Raw genomic sequence first — 22,696 nt, 5'->3', positions numbered from 1 at the left:
TATGGCAATTGTCTTTTTATGCGGTACATATATGTAATGGTTTCACTGTATGTATGCTTAGGCAACCAAAGTGTAATATACCGGATTTATGTGTGGCATTGCTCTCTACTACACTGCATTATATGCTTTTAGCTTGCTATATGCTGTGGACTCCCACTTCTTGTTTAGGTGTTTGTGCACTATGGCACTGGATATGTTTTCCATAAATAAAGCCTTATTCTAATTATATTCTGGATCTCTTCATTTTTCAGCTGTCTGTTATGTCAGACCGAAGGTTTTGAGTATACGTTAGGAAGTGCCAATTGTATAATAGGGACAGTGGTTGTTTAATGCATCACTGCCATGTAGTATACACTTATAAAATGAAGGTGCCTTAGGGCTCCTGCACACAACCAATTTCATCATACGAGTGCTATCCGTGGTTTTCACAGATAGCGCTCGTAACTAGTGTTGAGCGATACCGTCCGATATTTGAAAGTATCGGTATCGGATTGGATCGGCCGATATCCAAAAAATATCGGATATTGCCGATACCGATACCCGATACCAATACAAGTCAATGGGACACAAATATCGGAAGTGATCCTTGATGGTTCCCAGGGTCTGAAGGAGAGGAGACTCTCCTTCAGGCCCTGGGATCCATATTCATGTAAAAAATAAAGAATAAAAATAAAAAATATGGATATACTCACCCCTCCGACGAACCCTGGCTGTCACCGCTGCAAGCGTCTGCCTCCGTTCCTAAGAATGCAGAGTGTGAAGGACCTTCGATGACGTCGCGGTCACGTGAGCGGTCACATGAGCGGTCACGCGACCAATCACAAGACCGTGACGTCATCGCAGGTCCTACACTCACTGCATTCTTAGGAACGGAGGCAGACGCTTGCACCGGTGAGGTCCAGGGTCCGTCGGAGGGGTGAGTATATCCATATTTTTTATTTTTATTCTTTATTTTTTACATGAATATGGATCCCAGGGCCTGAAGGAGAGTCTCCTCTCCTCCAGACCCTGGGAACCATACGCACCGCACACGTCTGGGAGCTTATAGGAACTTCCGATTCCGATTTCCGATATCACAAAAATATCGGAACTCGGTATCGGAATTCCGATACAGCGAATATCGGCCGATACCCGATATTTGCAGTATCGGAATGCTCAACACTACTCGTAACCATGTTATTCCATGGGGCTGTGCATGATGTCTGATTTTGATCCAAGTATTGTAGCAATATTATAATGCAAGTCTAAGAGTCCATGAAAAAAATGGGACTTTACACACACTATATAAAAAGACACATATGCACGTTTTTCTCAATATGAAATAGATAGATAGATAGATAGATAGATAGATAGATAGATAGATAGATAGATAGATAGATAGATAGATACAGGGGCGGACACAGACAGCATGGAGCCCCTGTGCAGGAAATGCATCTGGGCCCCCCTCCTTTTAAGGTGAAAAAGTTATATATATATATATATATATATATATATATATATATATATATATATATACAGGGGTTAGACAAAATAATGGAAACATAGTTGATTTTTTTTTGTGTTATGTGATATGTGTATGTAAATTAACTGTATGCTTTGCTGAATTGTAAGTACATTGATGAAAACCTGATACCAATGGCAGACCTCTCAGATTTTCAAAGAGGCCAAATTGTTGGTGCTCGTATGGCAGGCGCTAGTGTAACAGAAAGTGCCCGAATGCTTGGTGTATCAAGAGGTAATGTCTCCAAAGTAATGACTGCGTTTGAAAGAGAAGGAAAAACATCCACAGCAAAGCACAGGTCCGGCTGAAAGTCAAAGTCAAAAGTCAAAGTTGACTGAGAGAGACCGTCGGACTCTAAAGCGAATTGTGAGAGAGGATCGCAAGACCACGGCTCCGAAAATCACTGCTGAGCTCAATGAACACCTACAGAACCCAGTTTCCACGAAAACTGTTCGTCGGGAGCCGCACAAATCTGGATTCCACGGAAGAGCTGCAATTAGAAAACCGCTGCTCTCAATGACAAATGTTTCCAAGCGTTTAGAGTGGTGTAGAAACCTCCAGAATTAATCCCTCAAGCAGTGGAAACATGTGATATTCTCAGACGAATCATCGTTTACCCTATTTCTGACCTCCGGCCGAGTGTACGTTTGGCGACAGCCGAAAGAAGCATTCCATCCAGACTGCCTTCTCACAACCATAAATCATGGCGGAGGTTCTGTGATGATCTGGGGTGCTATTTCATGGAGATCCGCTGGGCCAATGATATCCCTTCATGGAAGAATTAACAGCCGAGATTATTTAGGCATTTTGGGCAACCAAGTGCACCCAATGGTTCAAGCACTGTTCCCGGAGGCGAACGCCATCTTTCAGGATGATAATGCACCAATTCATACAGCTAGAATCGTTAAAGCATGGCGCGAGGAACATTCTATTGAAGTTGAGCATCTCATCTGGCCCCCACAATCCCCAGACCTCAACGTTATTGAGCATTTATGGTCGATTTTAGAGATTCAAGTTAGACGTTGATTTCCGCCGCTATCGTCGCTCAAAGAACTGGAGGGTGTTTTAACTGCAGAATAGGCTAAAATTCCTTTGGAAACAATTCACACCTTGTATGAATCCATACCTCGGAGAATTGAGACTATAATCGCCGCAAAAGGTGGACCTATACCAAATTAAACTAACTTTTGTTGATATTTCCAGGTGTTTCCATTAATTTGTCCAACCCCTGTATATATATATATATATATATATATATATATATATACACACACACTAAGGGACTGTGCTATACATAAGTGAGTACACTTTATACTAAGAGGTGTGTTGACTATTAATTATAATTCCTAAATCCATTATAAATCCCCCTTCTTCCCATCCCAATCCCCCACACCCCTCATTGTCCTCCTCCCCACATCCCATTATTGCCCTCTTCCCCACCCCCATGATTGCCCTCTTCACCACCTCCATTATTGATTTCTCCCCACCACCCCATTAGTGCCCATTCTAGAACCTCCATCATTGCCTCCTCCCCACCACCTCCATCATTTCCTCCTCCCCACCACCCCCATTATTGCCCATTCACCACCTACATAATTTCCTCCTCCCCCAACACCTCTATCATTGCCCTCTCCATCAATCCAATCACTGCCTTCTGCCCCATCACCCTCATCATGGCCCTTTCTGTCAACCCAATCATTGCCTTCTGCCCCATCACCCCCATCATTGCCCTCTCCTCCACCTACACACACACACAGCACCATTCACCTCTCTGCATACACACACACACACAGCACCATTCACCTCTCTGCACACACACACACACACAGTACCATTCACCTCTCTGCATACACACATACAGCACCATTCACCTCTCTGCATACACACACACAGCACCATTCACCTCTCTGCACACACACACACACACTGCACCATTCACCTCTCTGCACACACACACAGCACCATTCACCTCTCTGCACACACACAGCACCATTCACCTCTCTGCATACACACACACAGCACCATTCACCTCTTTGCATACTCACACACACGCACACACAAACACACACACACACCACCATTCACCTCTCTGCATACACGCACCCAAAGCGCCATTCCACCTCTCTGCACACACACACTTCACCTCACCTCTGCACATGGTATTCTGAAGCGCACCATCGCTGGCAGCTTCCTGTCTCGCACAGCCGTGGCGCTGAATGATGATGTCATTCAGCCGCTGCTGTGCGAGTCATAACAGCTCCAGATCCAGGCTGGCGGGTATGCTGGGACTTCTGCTCCCTCGGGTATATGGTGTGTTATGATCCTTAGTGGTTGAGGATCACAAATTACTCCAGCTAAGTAACAAACATAGGACAAGCTCTAGGGAGGTGGCAAACTGGACTGACCGCAAATCTGAACCTATCCAAACACACTAGAAGTAGCCGGTGAACGTGCCTAAAAATCCTAGACGTCTTTTTGAGCCAGCCTGAGGAACTAACAACCCCTAGAGAGAAAGAAAAGCCCCCAACAGATAATAACGGTGAGGTAAGAGGAAGGCACATACACAGGGGTGAAAGCAGATTCAGCAAATGAGGCCCTCTAATACTAGATAGCAGAAAATAGAAAAGGGAATCTATGCGGTCAGTAAAAAACCCTTACAAAATATCCACTCTGAGATTTCAAGAACCCCCACACCAACTAACGGTGTGGGGGGAGAACCTCAGTCCCCTAGAGCAACCAGCAAGTGAGGAAATCACATTTTAGCGAGCTGGACTAAAAACATAATGAACACTGATAATCAAAAAATGATCAAACAAAAACTTAGCTTGTCTTGGAGAGACTGGGAGCAAGGTAGACACAAGGAATCTGAAGAGCACTGAATACATTGATAGCAGGCAAGGAACTGAGTATCCAGGTGAGCTAAATAGGAAACCAACCAAGGATAACGAACCAGCTGATGCTGCAACCTGCAGAAAGACAACACTACACAGTACCGCTTGTGACCACTAGAGGGAGCCCAAAAATGGAGTTCACAACAATGGTGCCAGTATATGCTCTTGCAATGCCCCAGAGTCCTGGTCATTGCAGTAATATTATTCTTCCACCAGGGGGAGTGATATTGCATCTGATGGCAATAAAGGAGATCTCTTTACCAGGTATCACAAACCATACACCACACTTCACACTCCAGACCACCAGGGGGAGCCTTGCTCCTATCTACTAGGGCACTCCTCACAATTAGGTAAAACTGGTGAGCTGGATAGGAAGTTAGTCAGAAGCTGACTGGGCTTCACCCAGGCAGCATCCTGTGAAGTAGCCAGAGGGGAAGGAGGAACATCACAGAGCTGCAGACAGAGAGGACCCTGACAGGGGTGGGATCCTGTCAGAGGCCTAGACAGAAGGCCACGGAGCTGCACCTGCCCCACGTGCTAAGAAAGGACACGAAAGAGAATTGTATTGTAGCGGGTGAGAAACGAAGTCATAGCACAAGGAGAAGAAAACCAGAGGGAGTTCTGCCCTGCAAAAGGCTGCCTCCTTCTCAAGCGCTGAAGCCGGTGGCCGGAACACTGAGGGAGCAACAGTCTCTAAACCTTGCTCCAGAGGCCGGCAGGACAGTCAATTCCACGTTGGCTGCCCGACCATATACCCAGGAGGCATGGTGGCAACTTGTGGGGGCTGGGGCATCGTAGGGTCCCTGTGAAAAGCCTCAGGCCACCAGTCATACGAGTTTGTCCTATCCATACCATCTGGGGGACAGAGATGAAGACATAACATCTAGAACATCTAGAACAGTTGTGAGGACCTTACCGAGAAGCTCAGCAGGGAGGTACTACAACACACAGGCGCTAGAGGAAGGCTACTGATTTCCACCTGGATAAGGGGACTCTGGATTTGCCTTCGGACTGACTGGACTCTGCCTGCCCTGTGATCTGTACCCTGGACAGTGGATGCTGAAGTCTTCAGTAAAGGTAAAGAGACTGCAATCTTGTGTCCTCGTTATTCACTGCGCCTCACACCATTCACCACCTACACACTGGGAAGCCCCGGTGATACACTTCACCTGTGGGAAGGTATACCATCTAGCTGCCATCACATCACCCCAGCAGACTCCTAAGCAGCGTTGGTCACCCTGACCGAATACCACAGGTGGCGTCACGAACACTAAACAAACTTTCCCTTTTATTGGACGTCCCTCAAAGGGCCACGGACCGGGTCGGGACACCGTGACATCCCCTGAACTGAAGGACCCGGTACCGAGTACCCCATTGCCCTTACGTGGGGGCGCTCCACTCTGTCCCCTCAGTTATACAGCAGGTGTCTCGTCCTCGTTGCTACATATTTATACACCCCCCACCTCGGGGACGGACGCCTGCTCCTCACCTGCACCGTACTGCGTGGCTGGCCCCTGGGGGCCCCGGTTGTGCTTGTGGTTGCCATGGTGTCGGGAGCAGCCATGCAAGCGGGCCTCTGAATTTCCCGGGATCTTGTGACCCCGCCTCCCACAATGTGCAGAGGATTGTGGGAGGATTGTTCAGTCAGCACTCGCACTGCAGCAAGAAAAGGCAGGAAGTGAGAGCGAGACAGATCCATTCCCTGCAGCTCTGCTCCCATTTTCTGTTGCAGGCAGTGGAGCTGCAGGGATTGCTCCCTGCCTGCCACACATGAGGGCATTCTGGCCAGGGGCCCCCCGGAGCCTCGGGGCTGGATAAACTGGCCAGATTGCCCTCATTATTAGCCGCCCTGCAGGGGCCCCCCGGAGCCTCTGGGCCCCGGTGCACCTGCACCGGTTGAACCGGCGGTATGTCCGCCCATGGATAGATAGATGGATGGATGGATGGATGGATGGATGGATAGATAGATAGATAGATAGATAGATAGATAGGTAGATAGATACTAGATAGATAGATAGATAGATAGATAGATAGATAGATAGATAGATAGATAGATAGATAGATAGATAATAGGTGATATTGGACAGACAGGCAGTGCATTCAGTTGGGGAGAGCTCTCCAAATAACACAGGGGCCTTCTGTGTTGCATATAATCCTATCAGACTATCAGACAATAAGAGCGTGATTTAGTTCTTCATTTAGTAAAGAGCAGGCCCCAATGACTGCACCCCTGCTGCAGTATACAGGGTGCTGATAGTAGGATCCATTCCTGTAGTCGGGGTGCGGGCAGGGGGATGGTGTCCCTTCTCCCACCACTCTGCGCAGTGTTGGTCAGTGACTGCCGATGTCGGTGATGTGAGCTCAGTACAGGGCAAAATGTCATATCTGTCAGATACACAATTTCACTAGGATCAGCTGAACACAGAGTTTCCAGTACAAGGACTGATCCTACTCCATGACTTCAATAGCCCCATAGAATGACAGTCATCCGTGGGTTCTGATTACTTTGCTCATTTGCCCTGGCTGTGTTTCTCATTATTATCCATAACAGAGTCTCCGCACCATCAGCTCCGAAGCAGGGAGTTATTAGGAGGCTAGCTCAGAAAGTCATCTCCCAATACCGGGGGGGTGGATAGATAGATAGATGGATAGATAGATAGATACATAAATGATAGATTGATTGATAGATAATAGATAGATAGATAGATAGATAGATAGATAGATAGATAGATAGACAGACAGACAGAAAGATAGATAGATAGATAGATAGATAGATAGATAGATAGATAGATAGATAGATAGAAGATAGATAATAGGTTGATAAATAATAGATAGATAGATAGACAGATAATAGATAGATAGATAGATAGATAGATAGATAGATAGATAGATAGATAGATAGATAATAGATAGATAGATAGATAGATAGATAGATAGATAGATAGATTTGTTACATCATTTTCCCGTCGCTGTCATCCTCATCCTCTCTATCCTCGGTGTGGGATATTCCGTCCTATATACCGGACTGTTTGCATTAATAATATAAGTGTCTGATCAATATAAATGTATCTTAATAACAAAATCAATATTGATTTAAAAAGGTACTCTTTTTTATTTTCTACAGTGCAGTGATTGAGATTGTGTAAGCTGCATGATGCAAACTAGAGGATACAAGTTTCCTCTTCTTATACCAAAGAGGTATGCTCTGATTTGTAGTCCTACAGCTACAGAGAGGCAACAAACTCTCCCTGATTGCTACTATACAACGCAAGGAAGAGGTTGGCCCTGGATTTTGAAAAGGAAGATTTTTTTTTTTTTGTTACAGCTTTGATCAGAGTGAAACAATGTAGAAGACATCTGAGAGCCACACAAAGGCCAGAGAACGTGTCCGTATTATCATAATTGGCTCATTTCCAAAGTGAACACAAGAGGTCGCTGTTGTGACCCACTCCTGGAAATATTGTCTAAATTGTTAATCACCAGGTTGATGTATCCCACAACAATCACAATAACAAGTGGGCTCCAAGAAAAAGAAAGAAAAGAGCAGACAGATGCAATACACTGAAGGTGTAATTACAGAAGTCCTGAGATGATAGATAGATAGATAGATAGATAGATAGATAGATAGATAGATAGATAGATAGATGATAGATAATAGATAGATGATAGATAGATAATAGATAAATAGATAATAGATACTGTAGATAGATAGGTGATAGATAGATAGATAGATAGATAGATAGATAGATAATAGATAAATAGATAATAGATACTGTAGATAGATAGGTGATAGATAGATAGATAGATAGATAGATAGATAGATAGATAGATAGATAGATAGATAATAGATAAATAGATAATAGATACTGTAGATAGATAGATAATAGATAGATAGATGATAGATAATAGATAGATGATAGATAGATAGATAGATAGATAGATAGATAGATAGATAGATAGATAATAGATAAATAGATAATAGATACTGTAGATAGATAGGTGATAGATAGATAGATAGATAGATAGATAGATAGATAGATAGATAATAGGTAGATAGATGATAGATACTGTAGATAGATAATAGATAAATAGATAGATAGATAGATAGATAGATAGATAGATAGATAGATAGATAGAATTCACATAATGTGACCTTTCCCTTCATATACATATACTTACATAGTAAGGTGTCTGATGTAATCCTCTTTATCTCCTTTAGTATAGGATATTATATGATAAGATTTAATACATCACTTCTTAGCCACAACTAGTTAGATGAGGTACAGGGAATTGAGATATTTTGCCAGTGAAATATAAACATAGATTGTACATTTTGTATTACACATATATTATCTGCTCATAAATACTATATATTTGTATAATTATTGTTAATACTCTCATTATTAGTAGTATTTTATTTATTAGTATTACTAGTTTGTTTTGGACACACTAAATAGCGGGTTTTGTTTTCTTTTCACATGATCTGGTTTCGAGTATAATATAATTCTCAAGCCTTTTCTTATAATCGACTGAAAATCTTAAGCAAACAAATACTGAAGAGGTCACCTCTATTGTCTATGGGACAAGTAAGACGGAAGCAGTTCATGGCCTAAAATCCACAATGACTGTCAGGGGCAGCGCCTGTTACTGCTGGACTCAGACCAGCCTGACACTGGCGATTTGTTTAGAGTCATGGACAGACAGAATTACTGACCTCCACCAACAGCATCTATCAAATAATCAGACTAGAAATGACCAATTTATATGTACGTATGATAGATAGATAGATAGATAGATAGATAGATAGATAGATAGATAGATAGATAGATAGATAGATAGATAATAGAGAGACAATAGATAGATATATAATAGATGGATGGATGGATAATAGATAGATATTAGATAGATAATGGATGGATGGATGGATGGATGGATAATAGATAGATAGATAGATAGATAGATAGATAGATAGATAATAGATAGGTGATAGATTTAAGATAGATAATAGATGGATGGATAGATAGATAGATAGATAGATAGATAGATAGATAGATAGATAGATAGATAATAGATGGATGGATAGATAGATAGATAGATAGATAATAGATAGATAGATAGATAGATAGATAGATAGATAGATAGATAGATAGATAATAGATAGGTGATAGATTTAAGATAGATAATAGATGGATGGATAGATAGATAGATAGATAGATAGATAGATAGATAGATAGATAATAGATGGATGGATAGATAGATAGATAGATAGATAGATAGATAGATAGATAATAGATAGATAGATAGATAGATAGATAGATAGATACATGATAGATAAATAGATAATTGATAGATCTTTCAGCACCTTCCAAGTTCCAATATTACAAGCTACATGTATTATAAATCTTCCATAGTTGCAGTCCACAATGTTTCCCCCAATGTTTCTGCCTGCTCTGCACACCGTGTGCTGCCATTTGCAGGGTGGAGTTAACCCTCTCGGTGACATGATGCACCAGTTGCTTCTCACAGAGCAGCCTGACATGTTGCAGGGTGGGGGACCGCATCCAGTGAAGGGAATGGTTAACCCTTCCAGCCCCGGACGGAGCCTACAGATAAGGGGAGGACATGGCCCTCGGTGCAGGTGGGAGGCAGGGCACCGGGCGCTGTCCGGGGGGGTGCAGGGGAAGCAGCAGCAGAGGCTCCCGGCGCTCACCGGCCTCCAGGACCTGTAATGTGATAATAAGGCCAGCTGCTGGGTGCGCGGCTCAGCCAATCAGCGGGGGCGGCGCTGACGTCCCCGCCCTACGTCACACCAATGGAGATGGAGCTGAGTTGGAGCAGAGAAGTTTGAGTAAGAGATAAGGAAGAGAGTGTGTGATCAGCAGTGAGTGCAGCAGCAGCAGTGCAGCCCGGGCTCCTGCACCAGCGCCCCTCACTGACTGCAGCCTGGGGACCCTGCCAGCTCACACCAGCACACTGTGGACCCTGCACCCCTTCAGAGACATGGGAGACATGGGAGACCCTCCGAAAAGTAAGGAGCCCTTCTGCTATTATTCAGTGATGCCTCCCTCCCTGCACCCCCTGTGCACTGCCCTGTGCCCTGCTGTCACCCTGTGTCTGTGCACTGTACAGAGGCAGCCTGCGCCCCCTCCTCTCTGTGTGGCCGGGGTACCCTTCATGTCTCCTGCACTGCACCGATCCCTAGGGCAAGTTGTAGTCATTGGTTGCACTGGAAAGAAAGTGACACATGCAAATAATTGTGTGCAGTGTGTGTGCAGTATGTGCAGTGTGTGTGCAGTGTGTGCGCAGTGTGTGTGTGCAGTGTGTGCGCAGTGTGTGTGCAGTATGTGCAGTGTGTGTGCAGTGTGTGTACGCAGTGTGTGTGCAGTATGTACAGTGTGTGTGCAGTGTGTGTGTGCAGTGTGTGTGCAGTATGTGCAGTGTGTGCTGTGTGTGTGCAGTGTGTGTGCAGTGGGTGTGTGTAGCGTGTGCAGGGTGTGCTGTGTCTGACAAAAGTGCACAAATCAGCAGTAATAATAATATACTACATCCACATAATCAGTCTAGCCATAATGCAATGATTGCATCTAAGTTTAAACTAATTTATTTTGTTATTTTTATTAGTTTATTTTTTATTTTAATTTGGTTTGTATTTTGCAAAATCCACACATCCCCCCACTATAGAACAGGAGGACCCCCCACCCTGTCCATCATCATCAATACTGATAATCGGATAATTATCAGAGTTGGTACATTCAGTGCAGAGCTGAAGCTGAGCTGCCTCACTAATGTCACCTTCTACTTGTCTGCAGAAAAGCGGCTGATCTCCCTGTGTGTCGGCTGCGGCAACCAGATCCACGACCAGTACATCCTGCGGGTGTCCCCGGACCTGGAGTGGCACGCGGCCTGCCTGAAGTGCGCGGAGTGCAGCCAGTACCTGGACGAGACCTGCACCTGCTTTGTGAGGGACGGGAAGACGTACTGCAAAAGGGACTATATCAGGTAGGCTCCGAAACCACAGGGCTGCCAAATACAGGCAAGACAGGACAAATAGACACGGGCAAAATAATGTGGGTGACAGTATATATGTATATATATATATATATATATATATATATATATATATATATATATATATATATATATATACAAATATTATTATTATTATATGTATATATAAAGTATATGATGTATATAATGTAACATATGTTGTAATATATGCCTAGATCTACTGATATATATATATATATATATATATATATATATATATATATATATATATATATATATATATATATTATATATATATATCATATAAGATGCAATATATATAGATATTAAAATATATACATAATATATATTATATCATATCCATATTATTTGTTGGTATTGTGTGTATCATATTACATAATACTTTGTAGTATTCCACTATGGTATATATGCTTGTATGCCATAGTGTGTATATATATATATATATATATATATATATATATATATATATATATATATATATCATATCCATATTTTTTGTTCTTATTGTGTATCATATTACATAATAATTTGTAGTATTCATATATATGTATATATTATATTTATATACATCTTCCGTTGGAGTCATTTTATATTATCCCATTTAGCAGCATTTATGATGCATTTAACCATTGTTGCAAAAATTCTGCTTCAATTATATTCTATATTAGTAATATTTTATTTATATGTATATAAAAATATGTATAGTCAAGTGAATTTGAAATGTGTGTGTAGATAGATAGATAGATAGATAGATAGATAGATAGATAGATAGATAGATAGATAGATAGATATCAGATCCATGGCATACACTATACAGACTTGATATATAAAACATAGATGCAGAATTGTAATGTAGCAATAATGTGCAGCTATATGCTGGGTCTATGTGTCTGGAGTCCACCTCCTCCACTAGTCTCTTATCTCTTATCTTATCTGCTCTGATGAATTAGACAGAACAGATCAAATTGCTCATCATCTGCTCGCAAACAATTGGGATATTTAGATAATGGGAAACTGCTTCCTTCCTCACATTAAACCTGCAGACTGATAAAGTGACACAACAGACACCCAGGGATCAGCTCTGGCCAGGACTGAGCCTGTGTAGCCCACGTCTATGGCACCCGGGGAACAGCTCTTTGTCTTAACATTGTTCTGTATTAAGTAACAACCAGGAAAAGTAGATACAAAAATAATAATAATAATACCATCGTAATTAGGAAGTAACGCAATGAAACATAGTTTAAACAAAATGTCAGTGAATCGGTCAGTTTCTCTTGGGTTATTATTTTATGCAATGTTTTTAGACAATTTTGAGATAGAATGCTTACATGAAAAAAAATAAATTATGAGGGGGGTGGACGATAGAAAATACATAGCAGATCACATAATAATAATAATCTATAATTATTTACTTTATGACTTAGTTTAATAATAAATAAACAATAAACAAAATGGATATGAACAATATAATTATATATACACAGTGATTTTATCTATTGCCGAACAACCTGAAATTAGTGTGTACAATTGTTGCATGCATGTTTATATATAGTATATACAGTATATATATATATATATATATATATATATATATATATATATATATATATATATATATATATATATATATATATATATATACATATAAATAATTCAGGATCTAGACTGATGAATGGACTTATGCATGTAGGACGCATAGGTGACATTCTTTAATTTGTAGTGTGAATAATCAATCCTTAGGATGAATTACTAGAAAGGAGTTTGTATACTGATGCTGGGAACAGTCAGTGTATTGTACTGAGAGAAGCATGGAGGGGAGAAGTTTAGGTTATGGTGTCAATAATGTTATAAGTCCATTGATTGTACTGTATATGTGTCTGTGTGGGTACACGTGTATAATGTATAGGCATACTGGATAGATAGATAGATAGATAGATAGATAGATAGATAGATAGATAGATAGATAGATAGATAGTAGATGATACATGGCCTGTGTGTGTGTCTGTGTACCTCGCCCATGATGTCACTGACCCTTTCCTGTGCCCGCAGGTTGTATGGCATCAAGTGCGCCAAGTGCTCGCTGGGCTTCAGTAAGAATGACTTTGTGATGCGCGCCCGCTCCAAGGTTTATCACATCGAGTGTTTCCGCTGCGTGGCCTGCAGCCGTCAGCTCATCCCCGGGGACGAGTTTGCTTTACGGGAAGATGGACTTTTCTGCCGGGCGGACCATGATGTTGTGGAGAGGGCCAGTCTGGGGGCCACCGACCCGCTCAGTCCCTTACATCCTGCTGCGCGACCCCTGCAGATGGCAGGTACCGAGGATTATCCATGGGCCGTGCTAATGCTGTGTGCTGCTGGGACCGGGGGGCTGCAGTGCGGGGGATGGGGAGACAGAGAGATAGATAGATAGATAGATAGATAGATAGATAGATAGATAGATAGATAGATAGATAGATAGATAGATAATAGATAGATGGATAATAGATAGATAGATAGATAGATAATAGAAAGATAGATAATAGATAGAAAGATAGATAATACATAGATAGGTAATAGATAGATAAATAATAGATAGATAGATAGATAGATAGATAGATAGATAGATAGATAGATAATAGATAGATTGATCATAGATAGATAATAGATAGATAAGTATATTGATCATAGATAGATAATAGATAGATAAATAATATATAGATTAGAGATAGATAGATAAATAATAGATAGATATATAGATAATAGATAGATGATAGATAGATAATGGATAGATAATAGGTAGATAGATAATAAATAGATTTGGATAGATAACAGAGATAAATAATACATGATAGATAGATATTAGATAAATAGATAATAAATAGATAAATGATAGATAATAAATAGATAGATAATAGATAGAATTGTTTGTGTGTAGATATATATTTTGTATTTGTATCTACAAATCTATCTGCTGCAATTTCTGTATTTATGTATTACTTTTCTGTCTATCAACATACAAATTATCTATCTATCTATTATCTATGTATCTATCTATCTATCTATTATCTATGTATCTATCATCTTTCTTGTTCTATTTATGTGGATGGACAGATAAACAATATGTACATACTGAAGCTGTACACAGATACATAATTTGTCTATAGACATATAGCTAATTGTGTAGATTGATAGATACATGCACAGCATTGCTGCCACCTGTAACTCCACACACACACATATATATAATTTTCCTTAAATACAAGTACAATTTTACCCCCAATTTATGCCCCCCCCCCCTCCCCCAACGAATAATGCAGCAGCGCTGGTGTTCCCCTGTGGGGTCGGGTTATATTTGGGGGTGGGATCGTCTCCCCTCCCCCCAGTATATCAGGATAGTCTTGAGGAATGAATGCAGATACTTAGACTGTAATTTTAAACTGTCAACAAGCTAATCTCCCGTAATTGCAGCAGCTGAAGTGATGGTGCCCTCCTTCTCCTCCTTCTCCTCCTTCTTTTTCTCCTTCTTGCTCCTCTTCCTCCTCCTCAGATTGGGGTGCCCCCTTTGTATGTGCAGGCAGCTCCCTGGATGCCCCCTTCCTCCTCTCCAGCACAGGGATCACATGGCAGAGATTGAATAAACTGCTTGTTATAATCCGAAAGGAAATTTTCCAGTCCATTTCTGACTAATTGAAGGGAGATTGGATACATTTAACCAAATCAGCTAAATACCTCAGGGGGGTAGAGGAAGCCCCCAGGCCCCTGTCCTACCTGCCTGGGGCTGAAAGTCACACACAGAGCAGGCAGGCCGGGGCTGAAAGTCACCTCGGTATCTGCCCTGTATCTCTGGCAAACACTGCGCCTTTCTAATGTCGCACACTCGCTCCATGTGCTGCACTTTATTGTTGGATCTTATCAGCCTAACACAATATTGGAGGAGGACCAGTGTTTGCCCCTTGTGATTGCGCCTTCTCTCAGCTTGTCGCAGGGCTGTGAATGGCTCCTCTGATGGCTGCTCACACTGCTGTCCTGTGGATGTAGCAGGAGAGTTTGGTGGAAGTATGGCCAGCCTCTGCTCACCAGTCACATGGGCTCCTTAGCTGCACCCCTAGCTTAAGATTTGGGACATGCAAAATATAATCAGTGTATTATGGAAAAAAATGTTTTGGATATTAATGCGTTTATATAAGAGGTGTCCTTCCAATATTACAAGTTGTCTGCTTGTATAGTGAATTATATGACACATATTAATATTTTATGGTGCATTCTGTGCTACTTCCTGTATTCGCTTTACTATTACACATTCATGTATTGTAGTTTATTATGGCAAATGTAGGAATCATTGCTTGTGCACTAATAAATATAGAGTAGGGGATATTCACATATCTTGCATTTTACTATATTATATGTGCAATCCAATATATATATATATATATATATATATATATATATATATATATATATATATATATATATATATATATATATATATATAATACTTATATGTATGTATATATATATATTTATATATAGATATAGATATCTATCTATCGATCTATATATATATATCTAGATAGATAGATAGATAGATAGATAGATAGATAGATAGATAGATAGATAGATAGATGTAGGTATGTGATGTATACTGCTAGATTCCAATATGTAGCACGCAGATAAAGTGGTGTAGGATATTACATATAGAACTTTGCATTGGTTTTGTAATGGCCTCATAGGTATTACTGCATTATAATATATGATATATTGCATGGGATACATACTAGTGCGTTTATATAGATACATTGTATAGGTTACAAGTTGGTACATCTTAATATGTCCCATTTTTATACGATAGTTCAGATAAATACATTGTTACATGAAGTATGTCGATGCATTAGTTTAAAGAATGTTGATACATTATTTCAGTCTTTCATGATACAATATTTAATGAATGTTGATACATTGTTTATAATTTCATGGTACAATATTTAATGAATGTTGATACAATATTTAATGATACATTAATGTTGATACATTGTTTCATGATTATTTCATGATACATTACTTTATGAATTTTACACATGGAAAATACAATACGAATGTATTTCTATTTGATATGGGATTCGAAAAAGTGAAATGCATAATAATAATAATAATAATAGTGGCGATGATGATGATAATAATAGTAATAATAATAATGAAAACAATAATAATAATAATAATAATAATAATAATAATACTAGGAGGGATTTGCTGAGTTATCTCAAGACCGATTCCTTCCTTTTACAGCAGAGCCCATTTCTGCCCGGCAGCCGGCCCTCAGACCCCACGTCCACAAACAGCCAGAAAAGACCACCCGGGTCCGGACAGTTCTTAATGAGAAACAGCTTCACACCTTGAGAACCTGCTATGCCGCCAACCCCAGGCCCGATGCCCTCATGAAGGAGCAGTTAGTTGAGATGACTGGCCTCAGTCCCAGGGTCATTAGGGTCTGGTTCCAAAATAAAAGATGTAAAGACAAGAAGAGAAGCATCCTGATGAAACAGCTCCAGCAACAGCAGCCCAACGACAAGACGGTAAGTGCAGCCCCGGCTTCCCTCCCTCGCCCACAGGGGGCGCTCCGCTCTCAGGGTCCCGAGTAATTGCAGTTGTAGCATTCTCCAAAACATAGTGACAATTCTAGCAGCTTATTTCTTCCATGTGGAGGGTGGCTTTTATTTCCAGTATTTTCAGCATTGTTTCAATGTCTGCAGTTACACTATTTCCTTTTGTGGCCACATGAACAATGATGATTTGTGTCTGCTGCAAAAAGTTTTCTTGTCTTATGCAAATCTGAACTGTGCATTCTAAAATATAAATTATTAGGATGCTTATTAGCACTTTTATATTCGTTGCAATGTTAATTACTAGGAAAACAATACTAATTATTATTGTTATTATTATTATTATTATTATTATTATTATTATTATGCATTTTATAGCTTCCTATAATAAATTGCTGGCCATTTCTTCACAATGTATTTATGTGCGACGATGAGCCCTTACCTAGCAAGTCTAGTATTTGATAATATTGTATGGTATTTTGTGTTCTAACATCACAAAGTTTTATAGGATAAATAATATATTATATAACCGTATAATACATTATATGACATTGTCGTCCAGTTGTATAGAGAATCATTGTATTATTATAAGTAATAATGTGTATAACATTATACTGCATATCATAGTATCCATAAAGGTTATATATGGTAGCATGGTATATAATAATTCATGCAGTGTAGATAGATAATAAATAGATAGATAGATAGATAATAGATAGATGATATATAGATAATAGATGATATATAGATGATAGATAGATAGATATGAGAGAGATACATAGTTGAGAAATATGCATGTAAGGAAAGAAAGAAAGTAAGAAAGAGATAGGATAGGATATGATAGGAAGGACCCATAGTGATATAATATGTGATTTTAAAAATGGTGATGGATGGAAAGAAAGAGAAAGATTGTATAATATTAGTTCAATATTTTTCATAGTTCTCATACAGCAAGGAGTATATAATGCTCCGCATATGATCTATTTATCTATTATCTATCTATCCTTATTTTTCTATCACTCTACATCTGTGCCCATCATCTATCTGTGCATATATATATATATATATATATATATATATATATATATATATACAGTATATAATCAGGGTTATTGCTTTCTAGTTGTACATATATAATGTGAGTGTTTCTAGTTGCCTGTTGGAGCTTTGGATGATGACCAGTGCCCATGATTGTACATACCATGGGCCACATTGTGATGTATGATGTATATGGAGCATTATTGTACTTTCTGGGCTCACTGTAGGCTATGCTTTATACCTAATGGCCGATCTCGCACGGTATCTGTATGGCAGGTTCCAGCATTGCCTCAGTGACATGGGTCCATACACTGTATAGCATCCAGGCTGCACATGGGATGTTGTCTCTTCCTGGTCAGGGGGCTTTGTGCTCTCTGATGGCTGCATTGTCTGCCCCATGGTCCCCATTGTTTTCTTGCTGTGGCCCTGCAGTAGTTACAATGCATTGTCCTGTCATTGCAGAATATTCAAGGGATGACAGGGACCCCTATGGTGGCTTCCAGTCCCGAAAGACACGATGGTGGATTACAAGCCAACCCAGTAGAAGTGCAGAGTTACCAGCCCCCATGGAAGGTCCTCAGTGACTTTGCCCTGCAGAGTGACATAGATCAGCCGGCCTTCCAGCAACTGGTGAGTAGTGTTCATGGTCACTTTTCTTATCTGGATGAAAATATCCTTTTATTTATAAATATGACTAATATTACATTATATCACATTGAATAAGATTTGGCTGGCTCTTATATAAAGGCTAGGCTGTAGCACACATAGCTGATGATATAAACTGCATTTGTCTGTGTTATACATAAGCCATATAAAGCCTCATGGTCCTGGCCCTTGTAGTATAATGGTGTGTATTGGAGCCTAGCATCACTAGTCCTTCTTTCTACTGCCACTATAGAATGACCTCATTGTTGGTGTTGTGCTTTGTGTTTGGTCTGGAAATGCCTTTCACACTCTTTTTCTTTTGTCCTGCTTCTAATTGAAGACCTGTTTCTCACAGGTTAATTTTTCAGAAGGGGGTCCAGGTTCCAATTCTACTGGAAGTGAAGTGGCCTCCATGTCCTCCCAGCTCCCAGACACCCCTAACAGCATGGTAGCCAGCCCCATAGAGGCATGAGGAGAATGAACTCTGTGCTCTCCCAACCCCTCTTTTTTTGTATTACCAAAAAAAAAGGGACATATATTGGCTTGGACTTCAATAAAGTATTTGACGACCCAGCTTGATGCACCAGAGCACCCAGGATAGTCCATCTGATGCAAAGAGACCATCTGGTGAAGATGGCATGGTAGCAACACTGTGAAGACAATCATGGGATCTTACTAGGATTGAACAGTATACGAAACAAAACAAAAATGGTCGTATAGGAGCATTACCACCATGAGTCCAGGACCAAGGCCTAGAGGATTATTATCTGTGGATCGCCAACAACATCCATGAGTATTGTGGCCCTACATCTCACAACAGTAGACCAAGATGGAGAGAGAGCAGAGAAGATCTTATGGTGCTGCTTATCTGTGGAACATCACTTCACTATTTGCCTTGCCAAAGGGGAGCTTGAGTGGAGGATGATGCTACAGACCATGGACAGTGACTTGAGGGATCATCATGGAGGATTACAGGTGGAGCCATTGGGTTGCAAATGTTCTCAACTGACTATATCAAGAGGAGCTGTATCCAGGCATCACATAGCATGTAACTGTCTCTGAGATCCCCCTCCTCATAACAAGAAGTCCAAAAATACTACAAAACATTGCTTTAATTTTTTTTTTACCTGCCTTTTAATATTATTCTTTTTTTTTTTGTTTTGTTGTTTTACCAACATCTAACTCTTGGAAGCATTACAGCAACAACAAGGTATACCTCTATTCTGCCACAGGCTCTCTGGATTATGTGTGATTCTGAAAGAGACAAGAACTGATTTCTCCCCCAATCCCCAAAGATGTGTATAGTTATTATTATTAATATTATTATTATTATTATTGGTTCTAAACGACTGTTCTCTCTCTGGAAATGATGAGAAAGGGAATTTCTTTTTTTGTTTGCTATTATTGCATTGCAGAAATTATAAAGTAATTTATTATTTATTGTCGAAAGACTTTGCCACTTTTCATGTTATTTGAATATATATATTTTTTTTGTTTGCTGAAGTAAAACAAAGAAAACCAAGAAAATTCCGTCTGTATGGTGGTCTCTCTAAACTACATGTTGTCTTGTTTGTTTGTTGTCTTTTCTTATTTAACATCGTGGAAAATAAATTGGCCACATGTAGAAAATGGCAAATTATAGGGTGTGTTCAATGGTGGCGAAGAATTAGTGATCTTAGTAGTGGATGGCTGCACTTCTGCTCTGTTTATTTATGTAGACTTTAATTTTTGCAGGTTGTTATTATCTATCTATCTATCTATTATCTATCTATTAACTTTCTATTATCCATCTATCAACTATTATCTATCTATCTATTAACTTTCTATTATCCATCAATCAACTATCTATTATCTATCTATCAATCTATTATCTATCTATTATCTATCTATCTATCTATCTATCTATCTATCTATCTATCTATCTATCTATTATCTATCTATCTATCTACATCATTATCTTCTATGTATCCACACACACACACACAAATATATATATATAATCTATCTATCATCTATGTATTAACACTCATACCTACTTCTATAGTATGTATCTATCTAATCTATTTTTTTTTTGCCTTTATTCTTTCTCCTTTCCGTCATTCTTTTTCCTTCTTTCCATCTTTCTTTCTTTCTCTCATATCTATCTGTAATCTAAGTACTCTATCTATCTAATAATTTTTCCTTCTTTCTCCTCTCTTTTTGTCTTATTTTTACTTCTATCAAGATATAGATGTCTAGATAGAAAGACAGATGAATAGCTATAGCTATAAACTGAAAGCTAAATAGCCTCACTAACTGCATTTCCATAATAAATATGAATAATTCGAGATGCATTTCTATCTATCTATCTATCTATCTATCTATCTATCTATCTATCTATCATCTATCTATCTATATTTATCTATCATCTATCTATTATCTATCTACTTATCTATTATCTATCTGTCTATCATCTATCTATCTTTCTATCATCTATCTATCTATCTATCTATCTATCTATCTATCTATCTATCTATCTATCTATCTATCTATCTCTCAGTTTCTTTTCCCCTCTGTACAGTGGTGCCTGTGTACTTATTGCCCTATTACAATGCCATATTCTGGAGCCTCTGTTTATCTCTGTCATTTCTGTGAATATTGGGTGAAGCGGCCATTGAGCTGTTGCTTGTTCTCTGCTGGTTACCGGTCACAGCTGAGTCAGGTGTAGCAGTCACAGTGTCTGATCTCAGCTCTCTTCTCTCTACTCTCCACTCTCCGCTCTCCGCTCTCCTTTCTGACCTCTCTGCTCTCAGCTTTCTGATCTCTTCTCTCCGTTCTCACCTCTCTGCTCTCTTCTCTCCGCTCTCCTTTCTGATCTCTCTGCTCTCTTCTCTCCGTTCTCTTCTCTCCGTCCTCACCTCTCTGCTCTCCGTTCTCACCTCTCTGCTCTCTTCTCTCTGCTCTCCGTTCTCACCTCTCTGCTCTCTTCTCTCTGCTCTCCGTTCTCACCTCTCTGCTCTCTTCTCTCCGCTGTCCGTTATCACCTCTCTTCTCTCCGCTCTCCTTTCTGACCTCTCTACTCTCTTCGCTCCGCTCTCTTTTCTGACCCCTCTGCTCTCTTCTCTCCGCTCTCCTTTCTGACCTCTCTATTCTCTTCTCTCCGCTCTCCGTTCTCACCTCTCTGTTCTCTTCTTTCCGCTCTCCTTTCTGACCTCTCTTCTCTCCGCTCTCCTTTCTGACCTCTCTACTCTCTTCTCTCCGCTCTCCTTTCTGACCTCTCTACTCTCTTCTCTCCGCTCTCCTTTCTGACCTCTCTACTCTCTTCTCTCCGCTCTCCTTTCTGACCTCTCTACTCTCTTCTCTCCGCTCTCCTTTCTGACCTCTCTACTCTCTTCTCCCCGCTCTCCTTTCTGACCCCTCTGCTCTCTTCTCTCCTCTCCTTTCTGATCTCTCTCTGCTCTCTTCTCTCCGTTCTCTGCTTTCCGTTCTCACCTCTCTGCTCTCCGCTGCCTATTGCTCCATGATTTACCATCAGCTGATATTTTCGCAGCCCTGTGTATGTTCCATCACCTCTTCCTTTGGTTTACTTTTGCATCCAGTATTTGAGTCTGTTTTTCAGTTTTAACTCCTAATGTTTAGCACAGTGCTGGGTGGCAGGGCAAGCTATGACTTGTAGTTTTGTTATATCAGGAGACTTATCTATTGCACAAGTCTACCTCAGATACAAACCGTATTAGAATGTATAGATGTATCATGTCATCAAATGCATTGCTCTTTATATCCTTTGATCAGTTCAGAAAATAGGAGCAAATTATTAATTTCTCCCCAAATTCCGAAATTTCCAATTTCCTATTACTTTTAAAGAAGTGTGTAATATACTGATTTATAGTTATACAAAAATGAGACAGAGAGAGAGGGAGAAAGAGAGAGAAAGAGAGAGGGAGATGGAGAAAGAGAGAGGGGGAAAGAGAGGGGGAGAGAGGGAGATGGAGAAAGAGAGAGAGAGAGGGACAAGGGAACTGCTAAACAACTAGATA

General features: G+C 40.1%; 1 protein-coding gene across 4 annotated transcripts; it reads left to right on the top strand.

Moving 5' to 3' along the window:
• Positions 1–10,238: 10,238 nt before the first annotated feature.
• Positions 10,239–20,185, top strand: ISL1 (ISL LIM homeobox 1). 4 transcript variants are annotated; one of them, XM_077285281.1, is made up of 6 exons: positions 10,239–10,420; positions 11,202–11,391; positions 13,471–13,733; positions 16,684–16,970; positions 18,498–18,665; positions 19,036–20,185. In XM_077285281.1, the coding sequence occupies exons 1-6, from the start codon at positions 10,393–10,395 to the stop codon at positions 19,150–19,152; spliced, it is 1,053 nt and encodes a 350-aa protein (XP_077141396.1). In that variant the 5' UTR covers positions 10,239–10,392; the 3' UTR covers positions 19,153–20,185. The 4 variants fall into 4 exon arrangements, with proteins under 4 accessions (XP_077141396.1, XP_077141415.1, XP_077141404.1 ...); XM_077285300.1 differs by having other exon boundaries at positions 10,261–10,420; positions 19,021–20,185; XM_077285289.1 differs by having other exon boundaries at positions 10,266–10,420; positions 16,687–16,970; positions 19,036–19,279.
• Positions 20,186–22,696: the final 2,511 nt, after the last annotated feature.

The sequence above is a fragment of the Ranitomeya variabilis genome, chromosome 1 (genome assembly GCF_051348905.1).
Source record: "Ranitomeya variabilis isolate aRanVar5 chromosome 1, aRanVar5.hap1, whole genome shotgun sequence".
Taxonomy (NCBI): Eukaryota; Metazoa; Chordata; class Amphibia; order Anura; family Dendrobatidae; genus Ranitomeya; species Ranitomeya variabilis.
This window is presented reverse-complemented; position numbering and strand designations above follow the sequence as displayed.